General features: G+C 39.7%; 1 protein-coding gene across 5 annotated transcripts in view; it reads left to right on the top strand.

Annotated features, from left to right (window-relative positions):
- The first annotated feature begins 203 nt into the window (after positions 1–203).
- The window catches only part of FMO2 (flavin containing dimethylaniline monoxygenase 2), a 33,550-nt gene continuing 22,771 nt past the window's right edge, over positions 204–10,982 (top strand). The window contains exons 1-2 of one of the 5 annotated variants that reach the window (XM_015062278.3): positions 204–345; positions 698–835. In XM_015062278.3, coding sequence (XP_014917764.1) covers positions 704–835 — 132 coding nt within the window. In that variant the 5' untranslated portion in view covers positions 204–345; positions 698–703. Of the gene's footprint in view, positions 836–3,127; positions 6,881–10,982 lie in introns of those variants that run through there. The other 4 variants (XM_015062277.3, XM_027046233.2, XM_027046236.2 and 1 more) reach the window with 4 other exon arrangements.

Below are 10,982 nucleotides of genomic sequence, written 5' to 3'. Positions count from 1 at the left end.
AACTGCTTTTAATTTATCCATGTTTGCTACTTTGCTAATGACCATTGGTCACATCCATTATAAAAAGGAATTTTATACTATGTGTATGATATGTGTAAGTATATAATGGTGTTACGGTGAAGATCATTACCCTGGACCTCAAAATATAAGCCTAGTGCTTAATTTCAGAACTCCTAACAAAGTCCTGAGAGTTTCAGGTTGCAAAATGCTGAAGGAGTGAGAAGCTCCTCCCACTCCTCACAGCCTCCCTCCTCCAACTAGAACACTTCTGACTGCTTCCCAGCCCACAACCAGCATAAAAAAAACCATTGTGTCAAGGAGACAGCACCAAAAGGCAAAACGAAGGTAAGGGTAATCACAGCTGGGGATAGTAGCTGAAAAGGAAAAGTTCAGCACGCTAAATTATGTCATGAAACTTGGCTCCTATACCTAGTGCTATATTATTAAATTGTTTGGCATTGTTAAATGGGTTGCTTTTAAATACTAGACAAACTCTGTAGCCAAGTCTGGGAAAACAACTTGGTTTCTTACCAGGAAGGGGATGAGGAGTCTGGGATTTGACTAATGAGGAATTTTATTCAATTAGTGCTGCTTAGTATATTGCCAGTGCTACTGCGTTATTGAAAGCTGATTACTGACCACACTGCAAGGACTCCCTTACCAGTGAAGCAGCATTGATTGATCAATTCCTCGACAGGAGACCATGGCAAAGAAGGTGGCAGTGATTGGAGCTGGAGTCAGCGGCCTGGTCTCACTGAAGTGCTGTGTGGATGAGGGACTGGAACCCACTTGCTTTGAGCGGACTGAAGATATTGGAGGGCTGTGGAGGTTCAAAGTAAGTGACATCTTTTTTTTTTTCTCTTGAGCAGACTCTACTGCTTTCGCAGAGTAAATCACAGCTGCAGAGGGGCCTTGTTGAGGGATCTCCTAAGCGACTTTGATCAGACCTATTTCATGCAGCTACACAGGAGCTATAGAAATAGGCTGTCGTCTCTCCCAGGTCATGACTCTCCTAACCCAGATGGCCAACCCAGGCACATAAAGGACCTTTTCTTATGGATCCTGCAACTGTCTGGCAGCCCACGTTCTAGTGATTCTCAAAGCAACATACTAATGTTGGAGGACATTTTACAAAATAGAAGTGACAGGAATTCTTTTCAAGAGGCCACGTCTATTCCAAACACTGAGCAAGTGCTTTTTCAGAGTGTGCTGACTTTCCTTTTATCTGACAAATCATGTCTGCTTGCTTAGCATTACTGATGACACTCTAGGGTAACTTCTGGGAAACACTTTAAAGGTATTATTAAACACATTCATTGCGTTCATTCTATTAGCCAGACCTAAATATTGATAATGCTCTCCACTCATCAGAATTTATATAAAATTTAAACAGATACATAGATAGACAACTGCAGAGATTCATAATTATCCCTTCCCACAGTGTTTTGATTTTAAATACTAGCTTGCCACCTCCTCAGTGTGAGATCTTGAGCAAGCTCTTGGCATGCCTGTGTCTTAGCCTTCTCAGCTGTATAATGGGGATAATAATATAAAAGTGTAATCACTCCACAGTGCTGTTTTGAAGATTAAGGGAGATAATTTATGTAAAGAAATTAGAGCACAGTAAATGTCAGCTCCAATAGCTACATATTTTACAGACAACCAAACAGAAACTGAGGGAGATTAAGTAACTTGATCATGGTCACATAGCTGGAATTGGCATTCAAACCCAGGTCTCTATGACTTCTAAACAGGCTAGCCCCCTACTTATAACCATGCCCTAACTTGCATTTTTTTCTCAGAAAGTTTAAACAGAAGTGCTCGCTCAGAACTCCTGTGCAACAACTTTAGGATTGTGTATCAGGTGCATCTAAGTGAGGGAGTGAACAGTTGCGAATACTCTAAACAGAAGCAAAAGGTTTGAATACACTCAAAGCAGACTTCAAGGTGCAGTTGGGTGGCTCAGTCAGTTGAGCGACCAACTCTTGATTTTGGCTCAGGTCATGATCCCAGGGTCATGGGATCAAGCTCCATATCTGGCTCCATGCTGAGCATGGAGCCTGCTTAAAATTCTCTCTCTCTCTCTCTCTCTCTCTCTCTCTGTCTCTCTGCCCCTCTTTCCGGCTTGCTCTCTCTCTCTCAAATAAAAATAAATAAAAATAGGGGCACCTGGGTGTCTCAGCCGGTTTAGCGTCCGACTTCAGCTCAGGTCATGATCTCACGGTTTGTGAGTTCAAGCCCCACGTTGGGCTCTGTGCTGACAGCTCAGAGCCTGGAGCCTGCTTCCGATTCTGTGTCTCCTCTTCTATCTGCCCCTCCCATGCTCATGCTCCATCTCTCCCTGTCTCTCAATAATAAATAAATGTTAAAATTTTTTTTAAAAAATAAAAGCAGACTCTGACATTAGCAGAGACCATCAAAAGGGCTCTGCCTACAAGCTGACCAATTAGGGGGAAGGCACAGACATCTAGCACATGTGCTTTGCGAGTTCAAACTGAATTTTATCCCAAAGTGGATTTTTTAACCTGGGGCTTCTCAAATGTGTATGACTATAAGACATACCTAGAGGGTTTTTTAAAGATACTTAACACCAACCCAGACTTATTAAACCAAAATCTTCTGAGGAGGGGAATCTGTTTTTAACAGGAGTCTCCAATGAATCTTACGATGAGACAAATTTAGCCAGCAAATTGCACAAATACCAAATAAAAATCTATTCATTCAACTATGCAAACATAATCAGAGCTAATGATGGAGATATTGATCCTTATATAGGACAGGTAACTTGCAGAGAGGAAACTGGAAAAACAGTTTGAATCACATTCATTTCTTACTAACAACTGGTCATTAGAAACAGCTTTTCCTGGGGCACCCGGCTGGCTCAGTTGGTTGAGCGCCAGACTCTTGATTTCGCTCAGGTCATGATCCCAGGGTCATGATCCAGGGTAATGGGATCGAGCCCCATGTTGAGGTCCGTGTCGAGATCCATGCTGAACGTGGAGCCTACTTAATATTCTGTCTCTCCATCCTTCTCCTGCTTTCCCCCCCAACTCTAAGATGATTAAAGAAAAAAAAAAAGAAACATTATAGCTTTTCCTGAGAGGGTGATATAATAAGGTGGTCATTCCTGTCTTAACCAAAGATGTATTATTTTTGTTGACTCTAGGTTCACTCTAGGTTCCATTTGGGTGCCCTGCCCGGGAGATTTTTAATCTAAAGAATAAATGTGAAGTTATAACAAATTTATTATTAAATATAAATTTGTCAGTGTCTTATTACCTGATTTGGGACTTAATATCTAAAAGCCAAATGTCCAGGGGTGCCTGGGCAGCTCAGTCGGTTAAGTGATCGCCTCTTGACTTTGGCTCAGGTAATGATCTCATGGGTTCGTGAGTTCAAGCCCTGCATCTTGTTCTGTGTCGATGGTGCAGAGCCTGCTTTGGATTCTGTCTCCCTCTCTTTCTGCCCTTCCCCTGCTTGCTCTCTCTCTCTCTCTCTCTCTCTCTCAAAATAAACAAAAAATAAACTTTAAAAAAAATTAAAAAGCCAAATGTCCCTTATTTGATTATCATCAATTTGGTGATAGAAGCCGTAAGAGTTATTTTTACGTGGTCTGTCAAAAATATGACTTGATGAATTCCAGGAAGGTTTCTTCCTGCCCCCAAATACTTTTCCTGCTGTCCTAATCCCAGTTGTCAGTGTTTAACATTTCAGAATTAGAGATACCTTCCTATGGGTTAGAAAAGAAAAATTAGATTAAAATTTGAGTTAATTAAACCTCATTAGATATAAAATGGTGAAGTATATAAGTTCCTGAAACCTTTAACAATATCACATTTCAAACCTCTCAAAACTATGTCCAATAGAGAAACAAACAATTTTCTCAACCCAAAGAAGACAAGTAATCTTGTGTTAAATATACAGTATGCAAAATATCCCAAGTGGCCAATGAGGCCGCGTGAGGGTCTTGATTACCAACAGACTGATTGCCAAAGGGAGGAGGCACCGAAAAGGATGCTGGGAGCTACCGCACCCACTCCCGAGGAAGCTTCACCTCTTCGCTACTCTACCATCAAGAATCAATTTTGAAAATAGTTTATTCATTAATTTCTATATTTACACATAGTCCTTCTAAGATCACCTAACATATTTAGTGCTGACAAGTTAAAACAAAATTTAAGAATCATTGCCCCATGCCCTGCTCAGAAGGTGCTGGATTTTTCCAGAAGGTTCTCCAGCACCCCTTAGTGGCAGCTTTGCAACATGGGCGGGGTGCGTCATGAACCTATTTTTAGCACTTTTCCAGCAATGGAAAAGTACTTTCCATGCATCATCTTATTTTTTTTCTTCATAATACTCCTAAAAAGCAGTGTCAGGGAGCAAGAATTCCTGTCCCCTCAAAAGTCCTTCTAACTGGACTAAGCATCAAATTGACATAAGACAAACTAACAGGAGAAAATCAAAGTTAATAGATGTTCCTGAGGAATCCACATAGACATAGAAATTCCAAACACAGGGAAAATGAGGTATATACGTCATTCTAAAATAAGGAGAAGCGGGTAGGTTCTGGGACTTTAAAGGAAAGGAATGTCCTTCACACGGCAATAAGAATGGATGCTTGCTCTGTCATTCAGATGGGTCACTCACATAAAATTTATCTCTGTTAATAACCCTTATTCTGGGAAAGACCCTCAGTTTAGATTCTTGTGTACGGTAAAGGGAGGACAAAAGTTTCTCTTGAGCCCATAAGGTCTTAAGTGCCTTCAGTTCAAAATAGTCCACATGCCCAAGTGGCATGTTTTGGGGGGAAGAGGGTCTGTCCTGAGATCCTTCAGTAGGTATTATGATTATCCTCATGGACATATCAAGAAGAAGCTGAGTTTTGGAATGAACAATTTCTCCAGGGGAACATAGGTAGTGGGAAAGGCACAAAAATGAAGGTCTATAAGATTTCTGAGCCTGCACACTTAATAATCTTACTGAGGTGTCAAGAGAGGAAAGCATGATCTGCCTTTAGCCACTAACCTTCTCTGCCTCCTTCATTGTTCCTAATACCAGCGTTCACAGGAAAGTTACCAACATATATCGCATTTTTGTTTGTTTGTTTGTTTTACATTTGGTTATAAATGGATCTTTTCCCAGCTACAAATACTCAATTGTTTTAATCTTCATATAATACTCTCTAAAATGTCTCTCCATCCTTCCTCTAGATTCAATCTGAAATACCAGTTTCTCTCTTAAAATGTGACTCACACAAGATCCAATATTCCAAACCAATTTATTTTTCCAACATATATATATTTTCAGAACCAAAGAGGTGCTTGGCACTGCTTTAGACAATGGGGATAAATCTCCTTGAAGAATTTATAATCAATTGGTCTAACAATTGCCCAGCATGACTTATGTTTCAGTAGGCCTGGACGGTCTACCTTTGCTAAAATAATTTAATGCTGCATTAGCTTTTTCTGCATTTGCAAAATTAAAGCTATCATTCATATAATTATTTTGATAGGGATTATCTCATTTTATACTCACAATACTCTCCTACATTATTTGTTATTAATTTCAACTTAAATATAAGAAAACCAAGGGTAAGTGGCTTTCCCATAGTGACTAAATAAATAGTAGGTGTTAGATCTTAGAACTAGCCACAATATTGAGATTAAATACATATAGGCTCTCCATCATGCTTTGTCTCACATAACTCCAATCATTTATACTGAGCTTAGGATCAATCAAAGTTCTGGATCTTTTCTATTTGAAGCACTGATGATCCAGGTCACTATTATTCTACCCTTATGAAACTGAATTGTCTTTTTTTTTATGTTTATTTATTTTTGAGAGAGAGAGAGAAAGAAAGATCATGAGTGGAAAGGGGCAGAGAGAGAAGAAGACACAGAATCCAAAGCAGACTCCAGGCTCTGAGCCGTCAGCACAGAGCCCGACGTGGGGCTTGAACTCACGAACTGCGAGGTCATGACCTAAGCCGAAGTCAGACACACAACCAACTGAGCCACCCAGGTGCCCCTGAAACTGAATTGTTAATTCTACTTATAGGAGTTCACATTTGGGCATGTCCAACTGCATTTAGTTGGTTTTATCTTTGGTCAAGAAATATTCATTTGAAATTTCAATTCTGTCTATTCTTACTCAGCTCTTTCGGTTCTCTACTTTGGGTATATGCAAATTTGATCACCTGTATTTGTCTCCATCAATGTTTCTGACTTAAATGTTAAAAATAGGAAGATAAAAATATGAAACAGACACTTGGGACATCACCAAATGGAACTTCCCAGGTGGCACCATCTATCTCTATACTGCACTCCTATCTTTCCTGTGCACCACAAACTCTCTTTTGTGTCGATTGGCTTATTCTTTTTAACAGCACATTCTGTGCACTTGAAGTTTAACATTATACAAGACTAATGTAGGGGCAGAAAAGTTTTCCCTTCTTCCCTTCTAGGTTCTTTGGCTGGTCTAATAATTTAATTGATCTATGACAGGGTAACAGGTCTAATAATTTAATTGCTATATGACAGAGTAACAGGGGGAAAAGAAATAAATATTTAATAACATGTATATATCTTGTATACCTGGGAGAGACTCAGGAAAACTGAGTAACTCCCCGAAATGGCCATCACCTTAAAGACCACCTTTAGCTAAAGACATGAGAAGATGTTGAGGGTAGGGAGTCAGTTCCAGGAGGTAACCCAGGAAAAGCAGTAAGAGTGAGGTTGTTGTGTAGATTTAAGCCATTGCCTTCTTCTTTGATAAGAGTTTCTAGAGACTGACTCATCCCCTTCATCTTGGCACAGCGAGAGAGACACCCTTATGCAAGCAAGAGATTTCCCTTATGCAAGTAAATACCTCTCACAGAAAGGTAACTTCTACTGTTTTCAAGGCCTACCTATGTCTGCTGTTTCTTAAAAAATAACCAGTTTAAAATAATCCCCCTGCCAAACAGACATAGTCGAGGGTGGCAAACTCTGCTCCTCTTTGCTGGTTTAGAACGAACAGCCATTTCCTCTCCAGAAGAGATAACCGCCTTCCCTTTGTTTTACTTCCAGGCATTCTCTTAGGTAAGCTTATCCCAAGAATCTATTGCAGCATAATTCAATATAACTTGGGTTTTTGTACCTTGCTGCCCAATTAATGCAAATTTATTAATAACCAAATTTAACATGTTAGATATTTGTAACTCTCCAGGCAGTGAAATCCAAAATACTATGGATGGGTCTCAATTAAGTCTGTTCACCAGTAGTTCAAGATATATATTGGTTAACTTGCCACAATATTTTTAAAGTAATGTTTACGTGTGAAGAAAGGAAAAAAGTTTACAGTGTACGACTAGCAAAACCAAGTACTCATTCCCACTATACCACTAACTGTCCATTTTACTATCATTAAGCCCTGTTTGCAGTGATGGTAAAATGCTTCTAGTTAACATTACATATTCTTTCATTCTTTCACCAAACCTATTAGCTCATCTTGCACCATGCATGTCCCCAGCATATACTAGGTACCGTTAACCTTAAAAACTGACAGTCATTTTATCAGCAAAAGACAGATTTATTGAGGAAAAGAAGAGAATCGCAGTCTGGGACAAACAAGCTGTAGCAAAACTGTGTGCAATCCAGGGAACAAAGTAAAGGAATGCTTTTTAAAGGAGAAAACGGTAAGTTGGGAAGGCTGTTATAAACTAAAAGCCCATTGGAATAAACTTGGGGTTTGAGGTATGGTGGCTTCTCATTGGCTGAGCTGTTGTCCAGGACGGGGTGGGGGGTGGGGGGGAGGTGAGGAAAGAGTCTCTTCCTCCAAATGGGAGAATAAAGTAGTGTCCATATGCAAGGTCAAATCCATCTCTTCCTGTTGGGTCTGCAATTGACTATGAGTGGTAGGGCCAAAACTTCCCAACTCCATTTTAGTGACGTTTACTGTTACTAATTTTCACAGTACTAAACAGGCACAAATGCACAGTCCCTGCAGGCTAAGGGCTCATAGTTCAGAAGAGGAAATACTAAAGCAAATCCATATCAGAGTGCAATTTTATAAGGGCCGTTACTCTAAGTGTTATGGAAAGCACAGAACATCATGCAGTAGAGAATAGGGCAAGCTTCCTACACGACGAGATGCTTTCATTTGTCTTGACAATAAGCAGAGATCAGGCCTGTGTTCTAGGCAGTGTTCTAGGCAGAGTAAATGGCATGTGCAAAGGAGCTTGAGAAACCTGACACACTTAGAGAAGATAAAATCACGTGATGCAGCTAGAACAAAGGAGGCAGGTGGGTGAATAGAAATTGATGAAGCTGGAGAGAATAGTCAGGGTCTCATCATGAAGAACGTGTGTCCCATTCCAACAAGTATACTTTTTACCGTGAAGGCAGTAAAGAAAGTAGGCAATATTGGAGTCAGGGAGTTTAAATGGGGGTCACTATCAGTGAGCAAAGCCAGAGATCTAGGGAGGTACCAACCTAATAGAGGGATAGCAGAATGCAGTAGCAATCTAATAAAGATGGTGGCTCCCAACATTCATGTGCATAAGAATCAGCTGGGGAGCACTTTTTTTTATATAAGTTTATTTATTTTGAGACAGAGGGAGAGAGAGAGCATGAGCAGGGGAGAAGAGAGAGAGGGAGAGAATCCCAAGCAGGCTCCTTGCTGTCAGCACAGAGCCCAATTTGGGGCTCCAACTCACAAACCATGAGGTCATGACCCTAGCAGAAACCAAGAGTCCAACACTTAAGGGACTGAGCCACCCAGGCACCCCAGCTGGGGAAGCATGTCTTAAATACACATGAATGGACCCAAACCAGACCTGCTCAGAGTTTATGTTTTTCAAAGCTCTCCTGAAATCTTATCATGCAATAATCCATGAATGGCATTTGGGAACCACAATTTTTCCCCTAACTGTAGGACAAGAACATAAAAATAGTTTCAGTTGTACTTATTTCAAGCAATGGAACAGATAGCTATAAGTTCCATCGGAAAGAGTGAAAATTTGGAGAGTGGTAGAAATTTTTTAAGAAATACAATTTTATTATTTCCAACTGCTTAGAGCAACTAGCCAAGAGAACAAATATTTACTGGTCGAGGTCAATATGCTAATGTATCACAATGAAAATGACTAATTTATAAGTGTTTGTAACTCACATTTATAATAAGTTGAATCTATTTTCACTGTATAAGTTTGCTCCCTTTAGTAGGTTAAATATTACCATTATAATCTTCCTTAAACTTAGTTTTTGCAACCTTTTTATTCTTACACAGTGGAAGATAAACTTCAGTCTAATCTATGATCAAAATATCATAAATTCTAAATCAGTGCTCTCTGAACTAATTTTATTTTGCTATATAGTCTTCTGACATTCAGAAAATTCTACATTAGGAAAATACTTCATCATATGACCATTTCTCTTAGGTAAATCGTAGCAAATTCTATCTGCTAGGAAATTCAGACTATCAGTATTTGTGCTTAAATATCATTTTTAGGTACTATTTCTATTTTAAATAAATATGAGTTACATTTATATGTTTTGAAAGCTGTGTCTCCCTGTCTTTGTCTTGGCTGAGAGGAAAGCTTCTCATCTTATTCTGTCTCCATTCTTCCATCCTCAGAGCCCAAATATCTATCTATAGATAGATAGATAGATAGATAGATAGATAGATAGATAGATAATTTTTTTTAATTTATATCCAAGTTAGTTGGCATATAGTGCAACAATGATTTGAGGAGTAGATTTTTTTTTAAATTTTTTTTTTTACATTTATTTATTTTTGAGACAGAGAGAGACAGAGCATGAACAGGGGAGGGGCAGAGAGAGAGGGGGACACAGAACGGGAAGCAGGCTCCAGGCTCTGAGCCATCAGCCCAGAGCCTGACGCGGGGCTGGAACTCACGGACCGCAAGACCATGACCTGAGCTGAAGTCGGACGCTTAACCGACTGAGCCACCCAGGCGCCCCGAGGAGTAGATTTCTTAATGTCCCTACCCATTTAGCCCATCACCCCCTCACAACCTATCCAGCAACCTTCTGCTCCCTATATTTAAGAGTCTCTCATGTTTTGTCCCCCTCCCTGTTTTTGTATTATTTTTGCTTCCCTTCCCCTATGTGCATCTGTTTTGTATATATTAAAGTCCTCATATGAGTGAAGTCATATGATATTTGTCTTTCTCTAATTCAATTAGCATAATACCCTCTAGTTCCATCCATGTAGTTGCAAATGGCAAGATTTCATTCTTTTTGATTGCCTACTACTACTCCATTGTATATATATGCCACATCTTTATCCATTCATCTGTTGATGGACACTTGGGCTCTTGCCATACTTTGGCTATTGTCAATAGCACTGCTATAAACATTGTGGTGCATGTGCCCCGTCAAAACAGCACACCTGTGTCCTTTGGATAAATACCTAATAGTGCAATTGCTGGGTGATAGGGTAGTTCTATTTTTAATTTTTTGAGGAACCTCCATACTGTTTTCCATAGTGGCTGTACCAGTTTGCATTCCCACCAGCAGTGCCAAAGAGATCCTTTTTCTCTGCATCCTCGTCAACATCTGTTATTGCCTTTGTTGTTCGTGTTACCCACTCTGACAGGTGTGAGGTGGTATCTCATTGTGATTTTAATTTCTATTTCCCTGATGATGAGTGAAGTTGAGCATCTTTTCATGTGTCGGCTGGCCATCTGAATGTCTTCTTTGGAGAAGTGTCTATTCATGTCTTTTGCCCATTTCTTCACTGGATTATTTGTTTTTTGGGTGTTGAGTTTCATAAGTTCTTTATTGACTTTGAATACTAACCCTTTATCTGATATGCCGTTTGCAAATATCTTCTCCCATTCTGTCAGTTGCCTTTTAGTTTTGCTGATTGTTTCCTTCACTGTGCAGAAGCTTTTTATTTTGATGAGGTCCCTGTAGTTCATTTTTGCTTTTGTTTCCCTTGCCTCCAGAGATGTGTTGAGTAAGAAGTTGCTGCGGCAG

The sequence above is a fragment of the Acinonyx jubatus genome, chromosome E4 (assembly GCF_027475565.1).
Source record: "Acinonyx jubatus isolate Ajub_Pintada_27869175 chromosome E4, VMU_Ajub_asm_v1.0, whole genome shotgun sequence".
NCBI classification, from domain to species: Eukaryota; Metazoa; Chordata; class Mammalia; order Carnivora; family Felidae; genus Acinonyx; species Acinonyx jubatus.
Note: the sequence above shows the minus strand (reverse complement) of the source record. Positions and strands in the feature narration are given on the sequence as shown.